Source organism: Ipomoea triloba, chromosome 10, assembly GCF_003576645.1.
Source record: "Ipomoea triloba cultivar NCNSP0323 chromosome 10, ASM357664v1".
Classification (NCBI taxonomy): Eukaryota; Viridiplantae; Streptophyta; class Magnoliopsida; order Solanales; family Convolvulaceae; genus Ipomoea; species Ipomoea triloba.
Window position 1 is genome coordinate 27788411 of NC_044925.1, and position 24253 is coordinate 27812663.

At 39.4% G+C, this 24253-nt stretch overlaps 3 protein-coding genes and 1 pseudogene across 3 annotated transcripts; all 4 read right to left on the reverse strand.

Annotated features, from left to right (window-relative positions):
* Positions 1 to 3327: 3327 nt before the first annotated feature.
* LOC116033429 lies at positions 3328 to 12208 on the reverse strand (annotated as a pseudogene).
* Positions 12209 to 13823: 1615 nt separating this feature from the next.
* LOC116033431 (L-type lectin-domain containing receptor kinase IX.1-like) lies at positions 13824 to 15947 on the reverse strand. The gene has a single exon (XM_031276172.1). The coding sequence runs from the start codon at positions 15945 to 15947 to the stop codon at positions 13824 to 13826; it is 2124 nt and encodes a 707-aa protein (XP_031132032.1).
* Positions 15948 to 17024: 1077 nt separating this feature from the next.
* Positions 17025 to 19121, reverse strand: LOC116031890 (L-type lectin-domain containing receptor kinase IX.1-like). Its single transcript, XM_031274238.1, has one exon. The coding sequence runs from the start codon at positions 19048 to 19050 to the stop codon at positions 17089 to 17091; it is 1962 nt and encodes a 653-aa protein (XP_031130098.1). The 5' UTR covers positions 19051 to 19121; the 3' UTR covers positions 17025 to 17088.
* Positions 19122 to 20117: 996 nt separating this feature from the next.
* LOC116031634 (L-type lectin-domain containing receptor kinase IX.1-like) lies at positions 20118 to 22618 on the reverse strand. Its single transcript, XM_031273880.1, has one exon. It carries the CDS (start codon positions 22492 to 22494, stop codon positions 20494 to 20496), a length of 2001 nt encoding a protein of 666 aa, XP_031129740.1. The 5' UTR covers positions 22495 to 22618; the 3' UTR covers positions 20118 to 20493.
* Positions 22619 to 24253: the final 1635 nt, after the last annotated feature.

The window sequence follows — 24253 nt, forward strand, 5'->3', positions numbered from 1 at the left end:
GGCAGACAAGTGAGCCTGCATGCGCACTTTCCAATCATCAAACTTATCCAAGTTAAACATAAGAAAAATGCCTATGATGTTCCATTTTAGACATAGTGCAAAGTTTGAAAATATTTTGATAAATTTTTCAAAAAGGATCACCAGGCAGTATACACAGAGTGTCCACCGTTCAAGATAACTTGCTCTGATACCACTTGTTGGTCCCGGTGGTAGAGATGTGAGTCTAGAAGGGGGGGTTGAATAGACTCACAAGAGGTTTTTGAAAACCTTTTTGTCTAAAGAGATAAACGCAGCGGAACGATTATATCGAGTTTTATCTTAACTTTGCACTTTGATAAATCTTGTAAAAGATATTAGGTTTGAGTAATATATGCAATGCAAGACGTAAAGTAAATATAGAGAGAGAGAGAGAGAGTTTTTATAGTGGTTCGGCTGTTAACTAAGCCTACTCCACTCTTCTTCACAACGCGTGAAGGTTTGCACTATATTCCCCGTTATAGTACAAATTCCGTTACAACAAGCTCCTTTGATCACTAAGCCCGGCAGCCTTGTTGTTGTAGGTTTTTCAACTTCTTCCAAGTTTACTCCGCTTCTTTCTACTTCACTTGTAGAGATGGTTGAAAGATTGTGATGATTCTCCAACTTGAACTTCTTGTGCCTTTCTTCCTTGATCAACTTCTTAATCACACAAGAACTTCTAAAGAAATCTGAATATCACTTGTAAGCTTATGAATATCACACTGAAAGTTTTTCACTTGATAGACAATATTTCGCGTATTTTTCAACCTTGTCAAAGTGAGATGGGACAAGGGTATTTATAGGTGGAATTTCATATCCGTTGGAGGGAAAATGAAATTCAAAACCTATTGTCCAGTGTGTAATATCCAATGGGTATTGTTTTCTTCCTTTTCAGAATGTCAGTACTTTCTAGCCGTTTGTTCACTTTTGTGCAAGGACAATTTGTCTTTTGTCCCTCAAAAAGGTGACAATCATTAAATGCTCATAGGGATCGTTACATAGGATCCAAAATGACATTTAGTTATACTCATTCTCAAGGCAGTAGACAAGACAACTTATCAGAGAATGTCTTTGCCTTGGTTGAGAGAGAGAATGATTGACCTTATCATTTCTCTTAATCTCCTCGAGTCAATCACACTTTTGATTGCTCGGTCATAAGAGCTTGGCCCTTCCATGTTTCGACCTAAGATCCCAGTCTTCGGTTCTCCAAGTTTTCGTTTCTTCGCATCTTCAACTCTTTGGATAAATTACTCTTCGATTTAAGTCTTCATATCTTCGGTACAGGAGACTTAGATCCTTAGTGTTCGAAAAATACTAAGGATTCGGTTATCCTGTAAACTAAGATACAGAGCATAATCTATTCTAAAGACTTACACAAAAGTTAGGGGTCTCCTCGTATAGTTCGGTATCATCAAAATCAATAACTCGGGGTTCCTAACACTATCTAAGATTGTGAAAGAGTCTCCCAATGATTAAATCTAATTGCTAGATTTATTAGTTGACCCTTTAACCGCTTGCTGATCTAGTGCAGAGATAAGAACAATGCGTATTGAATGTAATTATGAAACACAGATATTAAAGCAGTAAGAACACCAGAAATTGGTAACCCAGTTCGGAATCTCAATTCCTACGTTTGGGGGGCATCACTCTGATTGCCCAACTCTTCATTGATCAATGCTGTGAAATGTACCACCACTTTACAGTTTGTGATTCACGCGGTAACTCTAGAAAATCATCACTGGCTCCATTCTAGAGTTCAACCTTGAAGAGTTGACAAAATCTTGATCTCCCGATCTTCTTGAATTGAGGCTCCCCCTCAATGATAGCACTACTGGCATTCATAGTGAAGACTTGCCCAATACTTCTCGAAGAAGATGTATCTTGAATCAAAGGTAGGCTTTGTCAAGATTTCTTGTAATCACCCATACGGAAACTTCACATCGAGACCTTTAGTGTAGAAACTCTCCAACCGGATCATAAGGGATTAGTCTCATATATATCTTACTTCTGATCCTGGTAAATTGTTGAAGTTTCCGTAACTAACCCTGATCCTCTTTCTTGCCTTTGTTCAGTGCGAACTGTCTTCAAAGTCTTCCAGGTCTTCTGATCTGTTTACTGAACTAAACTATTGTAAACCTTCCACACTAACAGAGAACCTGTTTTTGAACTATCTGCTGAACTAGCAGAATTGTCACAAGAGCTTGGTACAACTTAGGGATTTTCAAAACAGTTTTTCACTTAGTAATTTTATTAACAAGGGTGATATTGTCATTCTTGATGCTAGAAATGTGATTATTGCATAAAGGGGATGAACAACCCACCTAGGGCTCTTATGTTTGAGATGGTTTATGAATTCTCTTGGTAATCATTGATAAGTAGCAATTATTAGCTTGTTTTGGAGAAGCTTTCACTACAATGACAATTGGGTGAAAGTCTCAAGCCTCACAATTCTCAAACTCATTTTCTTGCTATGAAAATATGGGTAAAATGGGGCTTAACATGCTTATGCGCTTCAAGAGCTATGATTGATACATCATGAAAGTAAGACAATTGATCATTGCTCTAATTCTTGTTTATTGCTCTTAATTGTGGCTTAGGCTAGAGTTCTTTTGTGCATTGTCATAAGCCCTTTGGTGGTTAGCTCTCCCCTAATTCCTAAGTTGTGAAAGCATCAAGAAGGCAATTTCCCTAATTTGAATCATCTTTTATCATTAATTAAGTATTACTTGTGTTTAATTTGCATTCCCTTGCATTTAAATCCTCAAAATTCTAGTTTCTTAGTCATCCTCAATTATGATTTGCTTGGGTCCTGTGGGTTTCAAAACTTTGATGCCTAGGATTTTAGGTTATCAACCAAGTACGTGTCATAGTCTCAATCCTAGCCTCAATCCGTACATCACCCTATTCGTACATCAGTTTTCCTAGCAAAATTTGTATAACGAGGCAATATATTATTATATAATGTCCAAGGAGAAGTGTTATAAAGATTTTAATGTAGACATAAATATGAACATTATGACCATTATGCCAATAGTTTTGTAATAGCTATTCTTATATATATATATATATATATATATATATATATATATATATATATATAGCCTTTCTTCATTTGTTGTGTGAGGATGTAAATATGATTAAGGAATAAAATAATTCCCTTGTCTCTACTCCATGTTCTTTGTACATAAATCTTCCTGTTTAATTTATTTTACCTCTAATATATCAACAGCAAGTTCATTGGTTTAGGTTGATAGGCCAACGGACACAACAATATACAACATTTACAACCAAATAAAGATGAAAGACAAAACACCTTTAATGCAGAGTGTTAATATATTTACTATGTTACATGATACAATCACAAAAACGTTGGACTACACATTGTAAAGAAATTTTTAATTTCCAACAACGAGCCAGAAGATGAAATGAAGTGCAATAGACTAGTGTTGAAGTTTGAAATCTTATGGTACCCAAATTGTTGTTTCTCACCATCTTCGCCTCCAAAAGAAGAGAGTGTATCTGGAAGAGTGGGAGTGGAGTAAATTGGCTTAGGCATCTTTGATGGAAGGATAGGCAATTGCACTTGGAATTTTAAACAATGTACAACTTGGCTCATTTTTGGCCGATTGTTGTTATCAGGGTGAGCACACCATAATCCAATAACCATTAATCTCTCCATTTCTTGTCCCTCAAAACTTCCGCATAGCTTAGGATCTGCACCTTCCAGTAGCCTTCCCGTTCCATACAGATCCCAAACCCATTCCACCAACCTTTTCACACCTGATTCGTTGGCAATAATAGCTCGCTGTCCACATGCAATTTCTTATGCAACAATTCCAAAACTATACACATCTGACTCTTTACTAGTCTTGAACGTGAAATGACACTCTAGGGCTATGTACCCTGGGGTTCCTCCGGATAAGGTTTTTTCAGGTGCCATTTCATGGTCAACAAGCTTAGCTAACCCAAAATCACCTAGCCTGGCATTGAAGCTTGAATCCAACAACACATTACTGGACTTGATGTCCCTATGCAACACACATTTTTCCCACCCTTCATGTAGATACAGCAAAGCTGAGGCCAAGCCCTGTGCAATTCCATACCTGATCCCCCAATTCAATGGCGATGTTTTCTTGAAAAGATGGGAATCTAAGCTGCCTTCTGGCATGAATTCATAAACAAGAAGTAGCTCCCCTTTTTCGTGACACCAACCGTGAAGTGGTACCAAATTTCTGTGTCTCAATCGGCTGATGATCTTTACTTCCGAAGCATATTCCTTAATCCCCTGTTTAGACCCACTTGAGACCCTCTTGACAGCCACATCCAATTTTAGGCTCCTTAAGAAACCTCTATAAACCCCTCCAAATCCCCCTTCTCCAAGCTTCTGCTCCTCTGCAAAGCTGTTAGTTGCCCTTGCCAATTCACTGTATGGGAACTTTTTAGCTCCACTGCCTTCCTTTTCAAACTCAGTATCCATGTCCCGACCAAGAATAATGTGCTTGTAGCCTTCTGCTTCCCTCGTCTTCTTAAAACGAGAATAAATGCTTAAACCCAACATAGCAACTAAAACAGAAACACCAATGCTCAATCCTATTACTTGTCTTTCCAATAATTTGTTCTTTTTCTTTAGCGAAGTGGAATGGAACTGCCACGATATGACATTGTTCTTCTCAAACCCGTTTCCTGTTGCTCCTGAGAAGCCAAAGCTAACGAATTCGGGCAAGCTGCAGTTCCTCAGATCAACCTTATAGCTAAGGTTGTCTGTCAAGTACTGGCCATTCCAGAATCCTGTAAAAACAACTTGGAGAATCTTGGAAGTTGCATTATAAGTTATGGAAGCCTTATTTTCCACCGCCTGTGTAATGTTGTTGAACCAATTTTCCACCGCCTGTGTAATGTTGTTGAACCATGGCGTGATATTTACAGGCTTTAGCATAGATCTGATGTTGATACTTACATTCGTCATGGGGCGGTGCATCGGGTGCGAGTAGGTATCAAACACCACAGCAACGAAAGGATCCGGAGACAATTCTGGTTCAAACTCGTGCATAAGCGCCAGGCCGCCACCACGGGTGAAAGTTCTATTCAATGGGGTGGAAAAACCCGCCAAGAAAAAGGCCAGCCCGTCAGCATAAGTAGTGTTACTTTCTGAGTCGATGATGAAAGTAAAATGGGTGGTAAAATCAGCTAAATCTCCAGAAGCCCTGTCCCATAGGTGCAGGGGTTCAATATACGTGGCTCGACCAGTTTTGAAACTCAACACCAAATCGCGTTCATAGGGTGTGAGTTGGATGCCCGGGGTGGTGATGGATGCATCTCCTTCAAGTTTGATGCGCGTATTTGCATCGTTAGGGCCGATGGATGGCAGATCAAATGATAGTGAATGCACCAAAGAGGCGAGCATAAGGGCTATAGAGGCTGCCCAGATAACATTATTCAAGAATCTGCACAAGGCAGCTGCAATAGTCATTGCTAGCTTACAATGGTTGGTTGTGCTCTGCTGATATCTCTAATAATGGATATGAATGCTAAGACATTATTACTCTATAGAAATGGTTGAAAATTCAGACACAAATTAAAGACTCGCTAGCCCACTCTCTACTCCATCTAGAGAGTGATGAGTCTAGGGTCGTAATCACGGAAAATTTTGGATGATATGATGTTTTTTGAATTCCAGGTTGGAACCAATTAGGAAATGTTTGATTTTATGGAAATTATTTTGTATGAATATTTGACAATTCTCTATGTGCTTTAGTAAGTTTAGAAAGTATGTATGAAGAGATATTGTATAGTAACAGAGTTAATAATACTAAAAATAAAAAGGGAGTTTTGAAAAACTAATGTAGCACTCATTAAATAATTATACTTACAATAAATATAGAGTTAGATAAACTATTAATAACCCGAATAATTCAAACCACAGGCACAAATCTTGACAACTTGACCCACTACTTTGCATGCTGTGATTGCGGTCCTACTTGTGCATCAATCGCTTTTCAAAATAAAATCACTATTATTAATTAAAATGATGTTTATGAGTTTGTCCATTTGCGCAAATTGCAATGGTTTTTGTGACCCCTTTGCCCTTCATAGGGAAGGTTTAACCTAGGGCTTTCAAAGTGGGTCGGCATGTCTTATTAAACCCGCTTTATTGCAGATCTAATGTTTTGCGGGTTTTTACGGGTCGACCCGTCAAGTCCGTGAGTTAAGAATTGTGTGACTTTAATTCTCTGACAGGCCCGGCAAGCCGACACTTTTAAAAAAAAGTTTTATAAAATTTGTACAAGAAATCAGTTTCATCAGCTTCCAATTCCCTCCATTAATAAAAGCAAAGGCATGAGAGACAATTTAATATTCCTCTTTTGGACTTCAGCCAACTTTGAAACCCCTAATTCAACCATTCAACTTACGCTATTCTAAACTGAGCTTTTATGTAACAAAGACAAATTTAGAAACTAACATATATAGAAACTAACATAAAGACAAATTTACGCCAATGATCTTGTGGTCTAGTGGCACCCGGTTTCCCGGTTAACACTCTCACGGGAGTAGGTTCGAGCCTCTTAGTTTTGTGCTTCAGTAGGTAAGTAGGCCGGTTAACACTCTCACATCAGGCTATCACATCATGTCATAATAATGCAAAGCAAGCAGAGTATAACAAAGCGGAGAGGTGGAGTATTTTGATTGAAATTAAGATTTGCACTAAGAAATTGATACTTCATAGTGAACCAACTATGCTACTTTTAAAAGTTGTAGATCAAAATTGTTAATACCACAATACACAGACCAAAAGTACAATAAACTCTAATAAATATTCTAAAGTCTATAACTATTCCAATAGATCAATAATGGCACATGCTTAATTGATGACATGTGAATATGCAAATTACTAATTGGAATATGGAATAGCCGGTGTGATTTGGATGCATCATTCAATTAGTTAAAGCACTAAAATATCATTATTGGAGAAAATTTTGAGTTTTTCTGCTGCAAAATGAAAAAGGGAAACTGACATGAAACTAAAACAAGTCTGCAGCCAAACTGAAGAAACTTGGTCTAGCAGAAAAGAAACACACAATTTCAGATTAATTATATTGCAAAAGAACATGAGGAATCCGTGTTGCTACTAGAGACTAAGGATTTTGTTTGGCTAGTCTGAGAAAAATCAGAGCCATAGTATGATGAAGATGAAGAATGTTGAACATTTCGTTGAGGCCAAAATGTGGCTACCGGCAAAGTTTCTGGGAGATTAGGCAGAGAAGCTTCAAAGTTGAGCACTTGAATGACTTGCCTAATACTTGGCCTGAAACTGCAATCTGGATGAGCACACCATAGCCCGATAATCATCATCTGTTCCACTTCTTTTCCATTGAATTCGCCCGAAAGATTTGGATCAACGGCATCAAGAAGCTGTCCAGTTCCATACAATTTCCACACCCAGTCAACAATGTTCACATGGCATTCTTCAGCTGTAGAATCAATTGGTTTTCTCCCACAGGCTATCTCTAATGTCACAATTCCAAAGCTGTAAATGTCTGTTTCCTTGCTAGCCTTCCCTGAGACAATGCACTCGAGTGCTATGTAACCCATGGTTCCTGCTAGGGCAGTTGTGCGCGATCCCTTTTCGTGATCAACCAACCTGGCTAATCCAAAATCCCCAAGTTTAGCATTAAAATTTGAATCCAACATGATGTTACTAGACTTTATGTCCCTATGAACAATGCATTTCTGGCATTCTTCGTGCAGATAGAGTAAAGCCGCCGCTAAATCCTGAACAATCTTGTACCTTAGTGGCCATGTCAACAGGCTTTGGCCTTTGTAAAGATGGGAGTCTAAGCTCCCATTGGACATGAACTCATACACAAGTAGAAGGTCTTTGTTCCGGTGGCACCATCCGATTAGTTGCACCAGATTCCTGTGCCTCGTACGGCTAATGGTCTTCACTTCTGATACATATTCTTTGATCCCTTGTTTGGATCCTCTTGACACCCTTTTCACAGCAATATACGAATCGAGCTCCCTCAAATAGCCCTTATAAACACTCCCGAACCCTCCTTCTCCAAGCTTCTCTTGCTGCGAAAAGTTGTTGGTAGCTCTAGCCAGCTCTCTATAGGTAAACTTTTTTGGCCCAATGGCAGTGCCCCCTCCAAGTTCATTATCACTGTCATCAAAGATATCATCATCATCTCCTTCCTCTCTCATCTTCCTCCTTCTCCACACCACAAATAAAAGCGTGGCGGAACCTTGATGGGTGTAGTTTTCGCGGGAGGTGGAAAGAGTGTAGGTGAATAAAACGGGAAGAAGTTCCCGAGTATCGTCTCAAGGAATGGTAGAAAAGGATTTGGTAGACAAGGAATTAGACACAAGAGTTCCTAGATTTCAAAAGCTAGTCCTATCGAAAGGTTTGTGTATGTCATTCTAAGAATATATCAAACCCTTAAAACAAAAGGTGTTGTGAACAATTTTAGGAAAGAAGGATTGGGACTAGTCTACCACACATGCAACTCTTGATTTTCTAGGGTACTAGGGATGTGAAAAACGCTCAACGGACTAACAAGAGACAAGGTCACTAGCACCACCGCCACTCTCGTGGTCAATGGACTCACTACTAGACCATAAAGCCATACTTGTGAACCTTAGGCTAGAAGAGGCATTACCACAAACACTTAATGTGCATCTTGCCTTCCTACTCCCTTTTCTCAAAGGTGAGAAGGAAAAGAGGTTGGTGAGGTCTCAAGCAATCCCTATTCTCATAGGTGAAAGCGAACACACTAATCCTCAAGTCCAATTGGCCTAATCGGAAAAGAGATCATACAAAACATCCCAACCACTATCAAGCTATCCAAAAGGCATTAATCTACCCTAGATTCAAGACATAAGAGCTCAAGAGCAAAACGTATGTTCAACTAGTCCTAATCCCTAGGTAACTAGCCACACATAACTAGACTAAGCATTCTCAAAGCATCTAACAAATTTAAGCTCTAAGGATTGAAAGCAAAGCTCAATACAAAGCTCAAACCAAATCAACAAAGCAATTCAACTCAATTCAAAGCATTACTCAATTCAACAAAACAAAACACAAAAAGGAAAACTAGAATCAAAATCAAAATGCAATTCAATATCAAGGGCAAAATTCAAGATCAAATCAAAATCAAGAAATTGAAGAACAATAGAAGAAATTGAAAGATTACTTGATTGCAAATGGAAATCTTCTACAAATCTTGATCAATTGCAAGTTGTTGTCCACAATCTCCTCCAAATCTAGCTAATTGAATGGAAGTATGAATGGAATTGAAGTGAATTGGGAGAGAATTTCAACCTAATTCTAGAGAGAGAATTTTAGGCTAGACTAATCTGGAAAAATGAATGGGGATCCTCCCCAAAAAAATGCCCCAATTCCCTATTTAAATCGCGCCAACCGCCAAAATAAACCGTATCGGACGCCCGACTGGACGCGCGTCCTCTGCGCGTCCAGCGGGATTCTTTGCGCGCTTGTTCAAATCTTCGGCGCGGGAAGTGGGAATCGGACGCGGCGTCCGACGTGCGTCCTCTACGCGTCCTAAGCAGACCTTGCAAACTTCAGAGAGTGATTTTTCGGACGTGGGGCGTCCGTTGGCGTCCGATGCGCGCCCTAAGCAGACTTTGCAAACTTCAGAGAGCGACTAATCGGACGCGGCGCGTCCGGTGGCGTCCGGCTGGCGTCCGCTGCGCACTGCTTTGCACTTTGTGGACCTGGGACGTGGACGCCTGGGCGGGCGCGCGTCCTAGGCGCGTCCGGTCGGTCCTTTTGTTTCCAATTTGGTTCTCGAATCAATCTTTGAAATCCATGCCCTTTTTCACCACTTTGCGCAACTTTTTTACCTGAAAAACAATTAGCCAAGTGTGGAATGGGGTTCCATGACAAAATCAAGTATTCTAATGCAATAAAAGGGCAAATCAATCTCAAACGCTAGTAAATACATGCAATGCGACCCGAGATTGACCTTACAATTGTAGCATCTCTTGCACTTATCAAACCTCCAATCAGAAAGCATCCTCCTACAACCACACCAATAACAATCCCCACCGGATGGCCGCCTTTACTATAGCGAGCTGATTTGCTGTCTGGATTTGCCTGGAATTTAGTGATGTTAAAGGTTGAAGTGAAGTTCCATGAATTGATCACCTGCAATGCTGATCTGTTTCCTGTTGCAGCAGAAAACCCGAAAGTCACCCGTTCTGGCAAGTACTTTCTTAGATCAACAATATATGACAGGTGACCCAATCCACTTACATTATTTTCTACACCTCTGAACACAACACTTAAATTCATCGACCTAGGATCATAATCAATCCAGGCCTCACTCGGCCTCCCTTCCTCAATGTCTGGAAACCATGTCGCCGTAGCAACAGACTTCATAGAATCCACGTCAATCTCCACTTGCTTGGACTGAATATCAAACCCATCATTCATGAAGATATCAAACTCCACAGCAACAAATGTATTCCTACTAGAGTTCAAGTATTCGTCGTCATTCGTGAGGCCAAACGAGCCACCTGTGGTCACATCCGGAGGAATCCTGGAGCCAACAGGCGCCAGGAAGAAAGCAAAACCATCACCGTACTGTCCGCTGCCTTTAGAATCAATGACAAAGGTGAAGTGGGTGCTGAACGCCGACAGGTTCCCGGTGGATTTGTTCCAGAGATGCAGCGGCTCGCCATATGTCGCCCTGCCGATGCTCGCTAGCCGGTCCGACGTTAGCTGGATGGAGCTGTTCACCACGGAGGTTCTCTCAAACGTAAGATTCTGAGCACTGGAGACCGTGAACCGATCAAAGTTGAAGGATAGCGAGTGAACTAAAGGGATTATCAACAAGAAAAGAAGCAAGAAGCGACCCATCATGGCTCGATCTTTCTTAATTATATGATAAAACGAAAAGCAGTCGTCAAGATTCAAGAAAGCTTAGACCAAATCCTTAATTAGCTTGAACCTGAAACACAAAGCATATCACATTACTGTTTCTCTATATTTCCTTTTGCAAAAATTAGAGACAACCGGAGAGATGCTCAATAAACTTCAAAGTATCACATTACAATATCCGCCTAGGATATCACCATATAATCTGTGATCTAGGCAGCCGGGGCAGCCTAGGCCAGTTAGGTGCTGACAGCCTAGGCCTCCTAGGCATCCACTAGGTAGCAGTCAGCTGTTTAGCTATTATTTTCACTCAAAAACAATGCCAAAAAACTCTAACTTATTCAAACTATAGATGTTTTTTAAGTTAATATTTAATATTTTAGTATTAACTATTAAAATATTAAATAATTTATAATTATTAAGTCTTAGAAAAATTTAAAAAAAAAATTTAACAAGTTTTTAAAAAAATAAAAATACACCGACGCCCTGGAGTCGATTAATCGCCATCTAGATACTTACATCTAGCGATTTTTTCAACCATGTAGATTACATTTCACATATAAGTATTATAATATTTAGTAATCTACATTAGAATTATATTTTGTAAATATCACAATTTTAGTTATAAATATTACAATATTAATAACAATCATTTTACTCATAAATACTAACACATAAATGCTACAATACAATATCTATTATAATTTATTTATTTCAAATTGATATAAATTTTCTATAATATTAAATATTATGATTTCTATAGAAAGTAATAAGCAACTATCATTAAAATCCAGTTTGACGCCAAAGACCTTGTGGTCTAGTGACACCTAGTTACATCTCATGGGCCCCTCGCCTCAGTAGAGGAGATATTAACTCTTTGTACTTCATTTGGTTAAAGAAAGTAGCTATGAACAGATACTACATTGTAATAAAGTCAATAGTACTAAAAAACAGAGAAAAAAAAAAAAAAAAAAAGATCCAGTTTGACTCATCATCTATTTTTACTCTATCAAGAAACTCTTTTATTATCACCAATGGGTGATTATTATATTTCATCATCATAACCAGGGGGCTTCTTTCACAAAAAAAAAAACAGGGGGTTTGGATGCTGTGATTCGTACAAATTAAATCTATAGTAAGGATACCTACCCAACAATTCTTGTACGCTGGTTTGACGTTAGTTGTATGGAGCTGTTCACCACAGAGCTTCTCTCAAACGTAATATTCTCAACATTGGATGTTGTAAAACTTTCAAGATCCAAGGATATAGTGACTGGACAAAAGGGATTATCAACACCAGATATTCAAGAATCTGCACAATATAATGCAGTTGCTGCCATGGCTTATAACTAATAAGGCGTAAGTATTGCGCTGAGATCTATCCATCTAAAAACAAAAATTAATTGCTCCCACTGTGAACTCAACGTAAACTTTAAAGTGCAAGTGGGAAGACTTGCTGGTCTGTGCAAGTAGGAAGACTTGCTGGTCAACTAAATTTAAGATATCCCATCTCACTAGAATAATTTTTACTATGTTTCATATTTTGCTATTTTATGGTGGGTGAGTNAGTACTAAAAAACAGAGAAAAAAAAAAAAAAAAAAAGATCCAGTTTGACTCATCATCTATTTTTACTCTATCAAGAAACTCTTTTATTATCACCAATGGGTGATTATTATATTTCATCATCATAACCAGGGGGCTTCTTTCACAAAAAAAAAAACAGGGGGTTTGGATGCTGTGATTCGTACAAATTAAATCTATAGTAAGGATACCTACCCAACAATTCTTGTACGCTGGTTTGACGTTAGTTGTATGGAGCTGTTCACCACAGAGCTTCTCTCAAACGTAATATTCTCAACATTGGATGTTGTAAAACTTTCAAGATCCAAGGATATAGTGACTGGACAAAAGGGATTATCAACACCAGATATTCAAGAATCTGCACAATATAATGCAGTTGCTGCCATGGCTTATAACTAATAAGGCGTAAGTATTGCGCTGAGATCTATCCATCTAAAAACAAAAATTAATTGCTCCCACTGTGAACTCAACGTAAACTTTAAAGTGCAAGTGGGAAGACTTGCTGGTCTGTGCAAGTAGGAAGACTTGCTGGTCAACTAAATTTAAGATATCCCATCTCACTAGAATAATTTTTACTATGTTTCATATTTTGCTATTTTATGGTGGGTGAGTATGTTTATGTGTTTTATTTTGAATATGGGTATTTTAGTTATTTAAACGATATTCCTTTTCTATTCCATAGTACAACCAAACACACGAATATGATTCGTCATATAATCTCATGTTTATTCCCTTATGTTGAAATTCTTTATTTTGTATCCTTTGAACCAAACGCCACGTAAGGTAAAGTTCTTAATTGTTGTACTAGGCAGTCCGAGCTATACACTATCTTGCATCTCGGGTTTGAAAATTTCTGCAGTACTTATTATATATATATATTTTTTGTAACTACAATCTAACATATACATAGGTTCTACTCAACATTGGCTTATGGTGATATTTTTAAACCCTATATTCAAACTTAATAATAATGGCTGTACCAAGACTTGGCTAGTCTGAGCTGCGCTCTATATTGTCAGCGCTAGCATTCTTTGGTGTAACCAATAACTTCTCCGGTACTACTTTGTTGAGAACATAATTGACTTGAACAAACAACTAACTAAAGATGAAAAGAAAGAAAACACTTTTAATATATACATAGTATGCTACAGTATTAAATTATTAATGTATCTACAAGTTCACATGACACAATCTCAAAAACATTTGTTGTGTATAGATCGCAGGTGATGGTGCATAGTGGAGCGAAGCAGAGTAGAGCGGAACAAGGCGGTGGATCGGAGTATTTTGATTGAGATTAAGATATGGAAGCCAACAATGTTGGTGCCATCAATGTGAGGCAGATGATGAAGAACTAGCATCTGTGGTTGAAGATGAAGTACGATGTGTGGGGCAACTACTGTTGCTAGAACTTGTATTGCCCTCTAATATCTGCCTATAGGAACTTGAAACATTAAAAGAAGTTGAGTAAAATGGCTTAGGCATCTCTGGTGGAAGGATGGGCACTTGGACATGGAAGTGAAGGCAATTTAAAGCAAGGCTTATTTTTGGTCGACAATTACTATCAGGGTGAGCACACCATAACCCAATCATCATTAATCGCTCCATTTCTTTCTCATTAAAGTTTTTGCCTAACTTAGGATCTGCGCCTTGTAGTAGCCTTCCCATTCCATACAGACCCCAAACCCATCCCACCAAGCTTTTCGCACCTCCTAGTTCATTGTCAAGAATGGCTCTTCGTCCACATGCAATTTCTAATATAACAATTCCAAAACTATACACATCTGACTCTTTGCTGGTCTTAAATGTGAAATTGCATTCTGGGGCTACGTACCCTGGTGTTAATCCAGATATGGTTTTTTCGGGTGCGTTTCCATGGTCAACAAGCGAGGCTAACCCGAAATCAGCTAGTCTAGCATTGAAGTCCTTATCCAACAGGACATTACTGGACTTAATGTCCCTATGCAATACACATTGGTCATAGTGTCCATGCAGATAGGACAGAGCCAAAGCCAAGTCTTTTGCAATTCTATACCTGAGCCCCCAATTCAAATGTGAGTCTGTGTTGAAGAGATGGGACTCTAAATTGCCTTGTGGCATGTATTCAAAAACAAGCAGCAACTCTCCTTTCTCATGACACCAACCGTGAAATGGCACCAAATTTCTATGTCTCAATTGGCTAATGATCTTGAGTTCTGGGCATTCCTCTATCCCATGTTTAAACCCACTTGAGACTCTCTTGACAGCCACATCCAAGTTTAGGCTCCTTAAGAAACCTCTATAAACCACTCCAAACCCCCCTTCTCCAAGCTTCTCTGCAAAGTTGTTAGTTGCAATAACCAAGTCACTGTATGGTAACTCTTTAGGCCCATTGCCAGTCTTTTCAAGTTCACTATCCATGGCCTGACCAAGAATAATCTCATTTCTTTTCTCTGCCCTCATCTCAAGTTCACTATCTTTGGCCTGACCAAGAATAGTCTCATTTCTTTTCTTTCCCCTCATCTTCTTAAGATAAGTACAGATGCCTAAAACCAACAGAGCAACAAAAACTAGAACACCAATAATCAATCCTATCAGTGCTCCTTTTGATAGTCCTTTCTTCTTGTTCTTTTCTTCTTGGGGAGGACTCGGGTCTGGAGAAGGCGGGGACGACAGGGGAGAAACACTATCCGGCCTCAGTGAAGTGGAATTGAACCGCCACGAGCTGACAGTGTTTTTCTCAAAGTACAGTCCTGTTGAAGCTGAGAAGCCAATGCTAATGAACTCAGGCAAGTATTCCCTCAGATCAACCTTAAAGCTAAGGCTGCCTGTCAGATACTGGCCATTCCAGAACCCTGTAAAAACCACTCCAAGAACCTTGGAACTAGCATTATAAGTAATGGAAGCATTGTTATCCCGTCCCTGAGTAACATCATTCAACCATGCTGTGATATTAACCCATTCCAGCGTAGAATTAATGTTGATACTTACATTCGTCATCGAGGTATTCTCGTGGTTCGAGTACGTATCAAACAGCACAGCCACAAAAGGATCTGGGCCATCCATGAGCCCAAGTCTGCCTCCACCAGTGGCAATTTTATTGAATGGGGTTGAAAAATTGGCCAGGAAAAAGGTCAATCCATCAGCAAAGCTACTGTTACCATCTGAGTCGATGTTGAAAGTGAAATGAGTGGTGAAATCTGCCAATTCTCCTGTGGTTTTGTCCCATAAGTGAAAGGATTCAACATATTTTGCTCGGCCTGCTTTGCCATTTAAGACCTGGTTGCGTTCATATGGGGTGACTTGGATCCCTTGCTCTGTGATATATGCATCTCCTTCCACGTTGATTTTCACGTTTGTATCCTTGGGAGTGATGTTTGGGAGATCAAATGAGAGTGGAGATGCTAAAGAGGCAAGCAGAAAGAGTGAAAAGAATGGGATATTCAAGAATCTATACAAGGTAGCTGCTGCCATGGCTAATGGCTTACAGATTATTGCTCATTATCAGGTTTTATATGTGCTGATTCTCATAAATAATTGCTCTCACAAATAATCTAACAGTAGATTTAGACAGGTACGAGACTTTGCCAATTGCCAGTCCTACGCCTCTACATTAAATATTCTCACCCGCCAATTACCGTTTAAGGAGGGCCGGCCATGGCCGGCACATTGGGTCTCAAAAAATTGAGAGTTTACAAGTTAAGTTGATCACGTTCTTAATTTAATAATCACACAAAAAGTTACAAGTTCAATTTTCAGTAAAAGTTGATTAGCTATGGATAACTTATTTAATTTTTATTGACTAAGGTCAGAAAACAGGTACCTAGATTGATTTACGTAGTTCTTTGTCAGCTAAAGTCACAATGCATGATTTTACCTAGGTCAATTTATCTTATCGTTTGCCACCTATGGTCAATAGTTAGAATTTACTTTGCACACTCTAAGTACTGATTGTGAGTATTCTTGTCATTAAAAAAAATAGGGGTACAATTTTTTTAAAAATTATTATTATGTATGTATATAAACACCTCTAATGTAACACCAACTTTTCTAGTTTTCTAAATAAAACTACTTTATTAGTTCATTTATTTTCCTAGGATATTGAAATCACTATATGCCAAATAGACATACTTAGCCCAAAAGGAAACTGACAGTCTTAGCTTCCTCTCCTCTTCCTATTCATTTTCATAGAAATGCTACATTCCCAGAATATTATGCATCAAACTTGTTCCAAATGAATATGAATATTTTAATATCTTTCAAAGATTTGGTGGAAATAATTTAGATAAAGGGGATTTTCTTCTTTTTCTACCTAACAAATATTCTGAAGTCTATAATAACTATTCCATTATATCAATAATGGCACATGCTTAATTGATGACATAGGAATATGCGAATTATTAATGTAACTGGTTGGAATATTGACTTTTCATGTTAAAGAGTCAAGGTTATGGTGTGATTTGGATGCATCATTCAACTAGTCCAAGCATTAAAATATCATTACTCGGAGAAAATTTTGAGTTTTTCTGCTGCAAAATGAAAAAGGGAAACTGCCATGTAACTAGAAGAAGTTTGCAGTCAAACTGAAGAAAAGAAATACACAATTTCAGATTAATTATACAGCAGAAGAACATGAGCAATCTGTGTTGCTACTGGACACTAAGGATTTTGTTTGGCTAGTCTGAGAAACATCAGAGCTATAGTGTGATGAAGATGAAGAATATTGAACATTTCGTTGAGGCCAAAATGTGGCTACCGGCATGGTTTCTGGGAGATCAGGCAGAGGAGCTTCAAAGTTGAGCACTTGGATGGCTTGCCTAATACTTGGCCTGAGATTGCAATCCGGATGAGCACACCATAGCCCGACAATCATCATCTGTTCCACTTCTCTTCCATTGAAATCGCCCGAAAGATTTGGATCAGCAGCGTCGAGAAGCTGTCCAGTTCCATAGAGTTTCCACACCCAGTCAACAATGTTCACATGGCATTCTTCAGCTGTAGGATCAATTGGTTTTCTCCCACTGGCTATCTCTAATGTCACAATTCCGAAGCTGTACATGTCTGTTTCCTTGCTAGCCTTCCCTGAGGTGACGCATTCGATTGCTATGTAGCCCATGGTTCCTGCCAGTGCAGTTGTGCGTGATCCCTTTTCGTGATCAACCAGCCTAGCTAATCCAAAGTCTCCAAGTTTAGCATTTAAGTTTGAATCCAGCATGATATTGCTGGACTTTATGTCCCTATGGACGATACATTTTTCGCATTCTTCGTGCAGATAGAGTAACGCAGATGCTAAATCTTGAACAATCTTGTACCTTAGTTGCCATGTCAATAGACTTTTCCCTTTGTAAAGATGGGAGTCTAAGCTGCCATTGGACAAGAACTCATACACAAGTAGAAGATCTTTGTTCTCATGGCACCAACCGATTAGGTGCACGAGATTTTTGTGCCTTATCCGGCTGATAACCCTCACTTCTGATGCATATTCCTTGATCCCTTGCTTGGATCCCCTTGACACCCTCTTCACAGCAACATACGAATCGAGTTCCTTCAAGTAGCCCTTATAAACACTCCCGAACCCTCCCTCTCCAAGCTTATCTTGCCGCGAGAAGTTATTTGTGGCTCTAGCCAGCTCTCTGTATGTAAACCTTTTCGGCCCGGCTCCCCCTCCAAGTTCCCCAATGTTACCAAAGATATCATCATCAAATTCCTCCCTCATCTTCCTCTTTCTCCATGCCAAAAATGAAAACGCCATGGAACCTCCAATCACAAAACACCCTCCCACAACCAGGCCAATCACAAGTCCCTTCCCTGTTGATTTTCTGGCTCCCTGATTTTCACTGATGTCAAGAGCTGAAGTGAAAATCCATGAATTGATCATCTGCAATGCTGTATCCCTTCCTGTTGCACCAGAAAACCCAAAAGTGACCTTTTCTGGCAAGTACTTTCTCAGATCAAGAATGTAGGAAACATGACTATATGAACCTAGATTCCTGAACACAACACTCAGATTCATCGACCTCGGATCATAGTTAATCCAAGCCTCCCCTATCCTCCCTCTCTCAATATCCGGAGACCACGTGGCAGTAACAACAGACTGCAGAGAATCCACATCAATCCCCACATGTTTCTGCTCAGTATCATAATGATTCAAATAAACATCAAACTCCACAGCCACAAACTTATTGCTGGAGTTCAAGCGCTCATCATCATTCGCCAGGCCAAACCCGCCGCCTTTCGTGGCATTACGAGGAATCCGGGACCCAACCGGCGCCAGGAAGAACGCGAAACCGTCGCCGTACTTTGCGCTGCCATTGGAATCAATGACGAAGGCGAAATGGGTGTTGAACGACGCGAGTTTTCCGGTGGGTTTGTCCCAGAGGTGCAGCGGCTCGGCATATGTGGCCCTGCCAATGCTGTTCCGCTGATTCGGGGTTATCTGGATTGAGTTGTTCACCACGGAAGTTCTCTCAAACGTAATGTTCTGAACATTGGAGGGGGTGAACTGATCAAAATTGAAGGACAGTGGGTGAACTAGAGGGATTATCAACAACAAAAGAAGCAAGAAACAGCCAACCATGGCTCTTACTTATCCGATAACAAGTAAAATAGAGATCAAGAAAGGCTATTATACTATATATCATCATTATATTACAGGGGGCGTCGGTGGGTTCTATGAAACTGGGTTGCCATTACTGGGAAAGTGGCAAGTTGCAATTTGTCTGAATCTGACCCACAGTATGCTAGTCTGCTACTACAGCCATCAGCCATCCAACTTGACCATGAAATCTACTCAGCAGCACTGTGTTACGTACAGATTTACTTTTTATTTTAAAATTCCTCAGCAAAGATTCCAAACCAAAACTAATACTCCGTATTTAAACCATACCTTGCAAATGGGTATTTTTTTAAAATAAATATATATTACTTTTATAACAAAAATTAATACTTTTTAACTAATACTTATCAAATGTATACCCAAATAATGTATCTTTAGAAAATACATTAGTGTATTAAAAATGTACCTTTAGTATAATAAAAATGTACTTTATGTCAATGATCTACTTTATAGTGTGGATTAGAGTCCGCGATATATGTTGGTGGTAAATAAGTTGATGTACCAAAAATTAAATATATATATAACGAAAAGATGGTTTTCAAACATGAGGTTATAAACCTAATGATAATAAAGAAAGATCCAATTCGTGTGTAACACACATTTTCCTTAAAATTGATTCGCTACTTCTCAAGAGTGCTAGGAGCGTCATAGCGTTAGTCTCCTAGAGTAAAATAGATCACAACCTTTAAGTTTGAGTACTCAAAAAAAGGTCTGGCAACTAGAACAATAGGTGAGAACTTCTACCTTTTATGAAAGTATTGGAAGAGTTTTTGTAGGAAACGATTTTGAGAGAGTAAGAGAGAAAAATCAAAGTTTTGAAAGTTTTGGTCAAGCCTTTTCAAGCTCATTTTAGGATTTGATTTGCACTCCGCCCCTTACGCGTGAAAGAGAGCCTCTATGCTATACAATTCAATCTCATTCCAAAAGGCTCTTGTATATATAGTGGTGTAAACTCACTTCCCAAACCAATGTGGACAAATGCATTTACAAAGTCTTTCCACGTTCATTTCCAACTCAAATGGTCTACTTTGAGAATTAATTTCTCACTCACTCATTATCCGTATTGAGCATACAATATATAAATCGCTTTGTCTCACTACAAAGAAAGGGAGTTAGCCGCTACGGCGAGGGAAGAGCAGCAGCGACGTTGGAGATGGTTCTTTCAGAAGACTCGTCATGAGCACCCACAGAGTTAGACGCCATAGGGAACCTGGACTTCTGATGCCATATGAGAAATGTGAAATATATACAATGTGAACCGTAAGAATAAAAAAAACATAATACATCGAGGACTATAGAATACTAACAATATTGACACATAATTGCTCTAACCCAAAGTTGAAAATTAGGGGTACAAGGGCTTTTAAGTCCACTGATGTACATAAATTATCTACATCTTGACAACTATACTGCAGAAGAACATGAGATTACAGTGTTACCACTACAGATTGAAGATTGCGTTTGGCTAGTCTGAGAAACATCAGAGCCATAGTATGATGAAGATGGAGAATATGCAACTTTTGGTTGGGGCCTAAATGTTGCTATTGGCATGGTTTCTGGGAGATCAGGCAAAGGAGCTTCAAAGTTGAGCACTTGAATGGCTTGCCTAATACTTGGCCTGAGACTGCAATCGGGATGAGCACACCATAATCCGACAATCATCATTTGTTCCACTTCTCTTCCAGTGAAATCCCTCGAAAGATTTGGATCAGCAGCATCAAGAATTTGTCCAGTTCCATACAGTTTCCACACCCATTCAACAATGTTAACTCGACTTTCTTCAGCTGTGGGATCAATTGGTTTTCTCCCACAAGCTATCTCCAATGTCACAATGCCGAAGCTGTAGATATCTGTTTCCTTGCTAGCCTTCCCTGAGACGACGCATTCGAGTGCTATGTAGCCCATGGTTCCTGCTAGTGCAGTTGTGCGCGATCCCTTTTCGTGATCAACAAGTCTGGCTAATCCAAAATCTCCAAGTTTAGCATTTAAGTTCGAATCCAACATGATGTTGCTAGACTTTATGTCCCTGTGGACAATGCACTTTTCGCATTCTTCGTGTAGATAGATTAATGCAGAGGCTAAATCTTGAACAATCTTGTACCTTAGTGGCCATGTTAACGGGCTTTGGCCTTTGTAAAGATGGGAGTCTAAGCTGCCATTAGACAAGAACTCATACACAAGTAGAAAATCTTTGTTCTCATGGCACCAACCGATTAGGTGCACCAGATTCCTGTGCCTTATACGGCTGATTATCCTCACTTCTGATGCATATTCCTTGATCCCCTGCTTGGATTCCGTTGACACCCTCTTCACAGCAACATACGAATTGAGTTCCTTCAAGTGACCCTTATAAACGCTTCCAAATCCTCCCTCTCCAAGCTTGTTTTGTTGCGAAAAGTTGTTTGTAACTCTAGCCAACTCTCTGTATGTAAACTTTTTCGGCCCGGCCCCACCTCCAAGCTCTTCACTATTACCAAAGATCTCATCTTCAAACTTCTCCCTCATCTTGCTCCTTCTCCACATCACAAATAGAAGCACTCCAAAACCTCCCATCAGAAAACACCCTCCCACCACCACACCAATAACAATCCCCACTGGTTGGCCCTTCCTAGCTGATTTGCTCTCTGGGTTTGCCTGGATTTGACTGACATCAAAGGTTGAAGTGAAATTCCATGAAGTAATCTTCTGCAAAGCTGATCTGTTCCCTGTTGCGCCAGCAAACCCGAAAGTCACCATTTCAGGCAAGAACTTCCTTAGATCAACAACATATGACAAGTGATCAAATACACTTCTATTGTTTACTAAAGTAGTGAACACAACACTCAAATTCATCGACCTAGGATCATAGCTAATCCAGGCCTCATTTGGCCTCCCACCCTCAATGTCTGGAAACCATGTCTGAGAAACAGCAGACTTCAGAGAATCCACATCAATCCCAACCTCCTTGGACTGAGAATCATACTCCTCATTCATGTAGATATCAAACTCAACAGCAACAAACGTATTTCTACTAGAATTCAACCGGTCGTCGTCATTGGCAAGGCCAAAGCCGCCGCCTTTGGTCGCATTGGGAGGAATCCGGGAACCCACCGGCGCCAGGAAGAACGCGAAACCGTCGCCGTAGCGGTTGCTGCCTTTGGAATCTATGACAAAGGCGAAGTGGGTGTTGAAGGCCGTGAGATTCCCCGTGGCCTTGTCCCAGAGATGCAGCGGCTCGCCATATGTCGCCCGGCCGATACTCGCCAGCCGGTCCGACGTTAGCTGGATGGAGCGGTTCACCACGGCGGTTCTCTCGAACGTAAGATTCTGGGCACTGGATGCAGTGAACCGGTCGAAGTTGAAGGATAGTGAGTGAACTAAAGGGATAATTATTGACAAGAAAAGAAGCAAGAAACGACCCGCCATGGCTCTTCAATTCCTTATCTGATAAAATGAAAAGCAGTCGTCAAGAACGCTTAGACCGAATCATTGAACCTTAAACACACAACATATGACAGTATTATTGCTTCTGCTTCCATTTACTCTATCAGCAAAGTCTTTTATTATAATATCACCAATTGGTCATTATTCTATTATATATTATACTTCACCATTGTTGTTTTTTTTAACCAGGGGGCGTGGATGCTGGGAAACTGGCGTGCCATTATTGGTCAAGTGGATAGAAAATTGCAAGTTGAAGAGTGGAGATATGACCCACAGTAGTTGTCACATATTCCAATAAGATGCTACCAAATGATTACATATACATCGTATAGTACAAATCTATAAAGAAACTAAAAGCGATTGAATCTAACCCGTCATGCGATTACATCATTAGATGTCTATTTTCTACCTAATTACCCAATCCATTATTAAAAGAGAGCGGAGACCGCCTCGAAATATTCAGGATGTAGCTGATGGGTCTATATTCAATTTGCTTTCAACGCTATCCAATTCGTATCAAAGTTTGCTTTTTGGCAAACATGCAATGGGCCCTATGACTAAAGTCATCCAATGTGTCTTTTGAAAAAGTAGTCCTAAAGCCTGAAACTACAATCGTTATATCCTGTACCACGTACGTAAAACGACGTCGTTTTGGTGTTAGTAGACGCAAACCCGAATGACTTAGGAAATTCATTATCTATAATACACAGAACATTTGCCTAGAATACACATAATGTTTGCCCGAAATACACAGAATATTGACACAAAATACACAGATGTTAGTGGAAGCGAATGACTCCAGGGAATTCATTATCTATAATACACATAATCATTATATAGAATACACAGAACGTTCGCCTAAAATACACAGAATGTTTGCCCATAATACATAGAATATTGACGCAAAATACACAGAACTCATCCTCCTAACATTCGAATGCACAAACACATCACAACTTGTGTTAATAACATGAATACACATAATATTTACACAAAATACACAGAACTCATCCTCCTAAACATTCGAATGCACAAACACATCACAACATGTGTTACTAACATGAAATCACAACATGTGTTACTAACATGAATACACATAACGGTTGCCTATAATACACAGAATGATTGCCTGAAATACACAGAATATTAACATAAATACAGAGACTGGCCGAAACGGGAAACGTGATTTTCAAAAAAGACGGACGATTAGTTTACAATGCTCAAAACGACGTCGTTTAGGTACGTGGTGCACATTGCTATGTGCACCGTGGTGTACAGTATAATTTGCCCTGAAACTACGCCAATATGACTAATTGCACGTGTACATGACCATGTTGGGGTTAGTGACGACTTGACAACAAGGTCATTAGCATAAATAATAAACATTTAGTATATAAAAATTTTAAACATTCAGTATATAAATTGTGTATTTTTGGACCCGAATCCACCTTGCGAGGTGGGTGGACCCGTGTTCACTGAATAAATTACCTGTGGAAAACAGTTGTTATGTCGTGGACCTGGATCCAATACGACGCCGTTTCACAATTTTTTTATTTAAAAAAAATTAACGACGTTAACAGCTCCTCATCGCAACAGAATACAAACTCTACATTCACATATCCTTACTCCATATTCACAATTTGAATACTCCACATTCAAACATTACAGGGCTATATGTTTATTAACTATAATACCACCATTCACACATTCAAAACTCTATATTCACAGGTCCTATACTCCA

Bases quoted from the DNA above. Each gene is read 5' to 3' on its own strand.
- LOC116033431 (XM_031276172.1), bottom strand. From the start codon at position 15,947: ATGGCAGCAGCTACCTTGTATAGATTCTTGAATATCCCATTCTTTTCA.
- LOC116031890 (XM_031274238.1), bottom strand. From the start codon at position 19,050: ATGGTTGGCTGTTTCTTGCTTCTTTTGTTGTTGATAATCCCTCTAGTT.
- LOC116031634 (XM_031273880.1), bottom strand. From the start codon at position 22,494: ATGGCGGGTCGTTTCTTGCTTCTTTTCTTGTCAATAATTATCCCTTTA.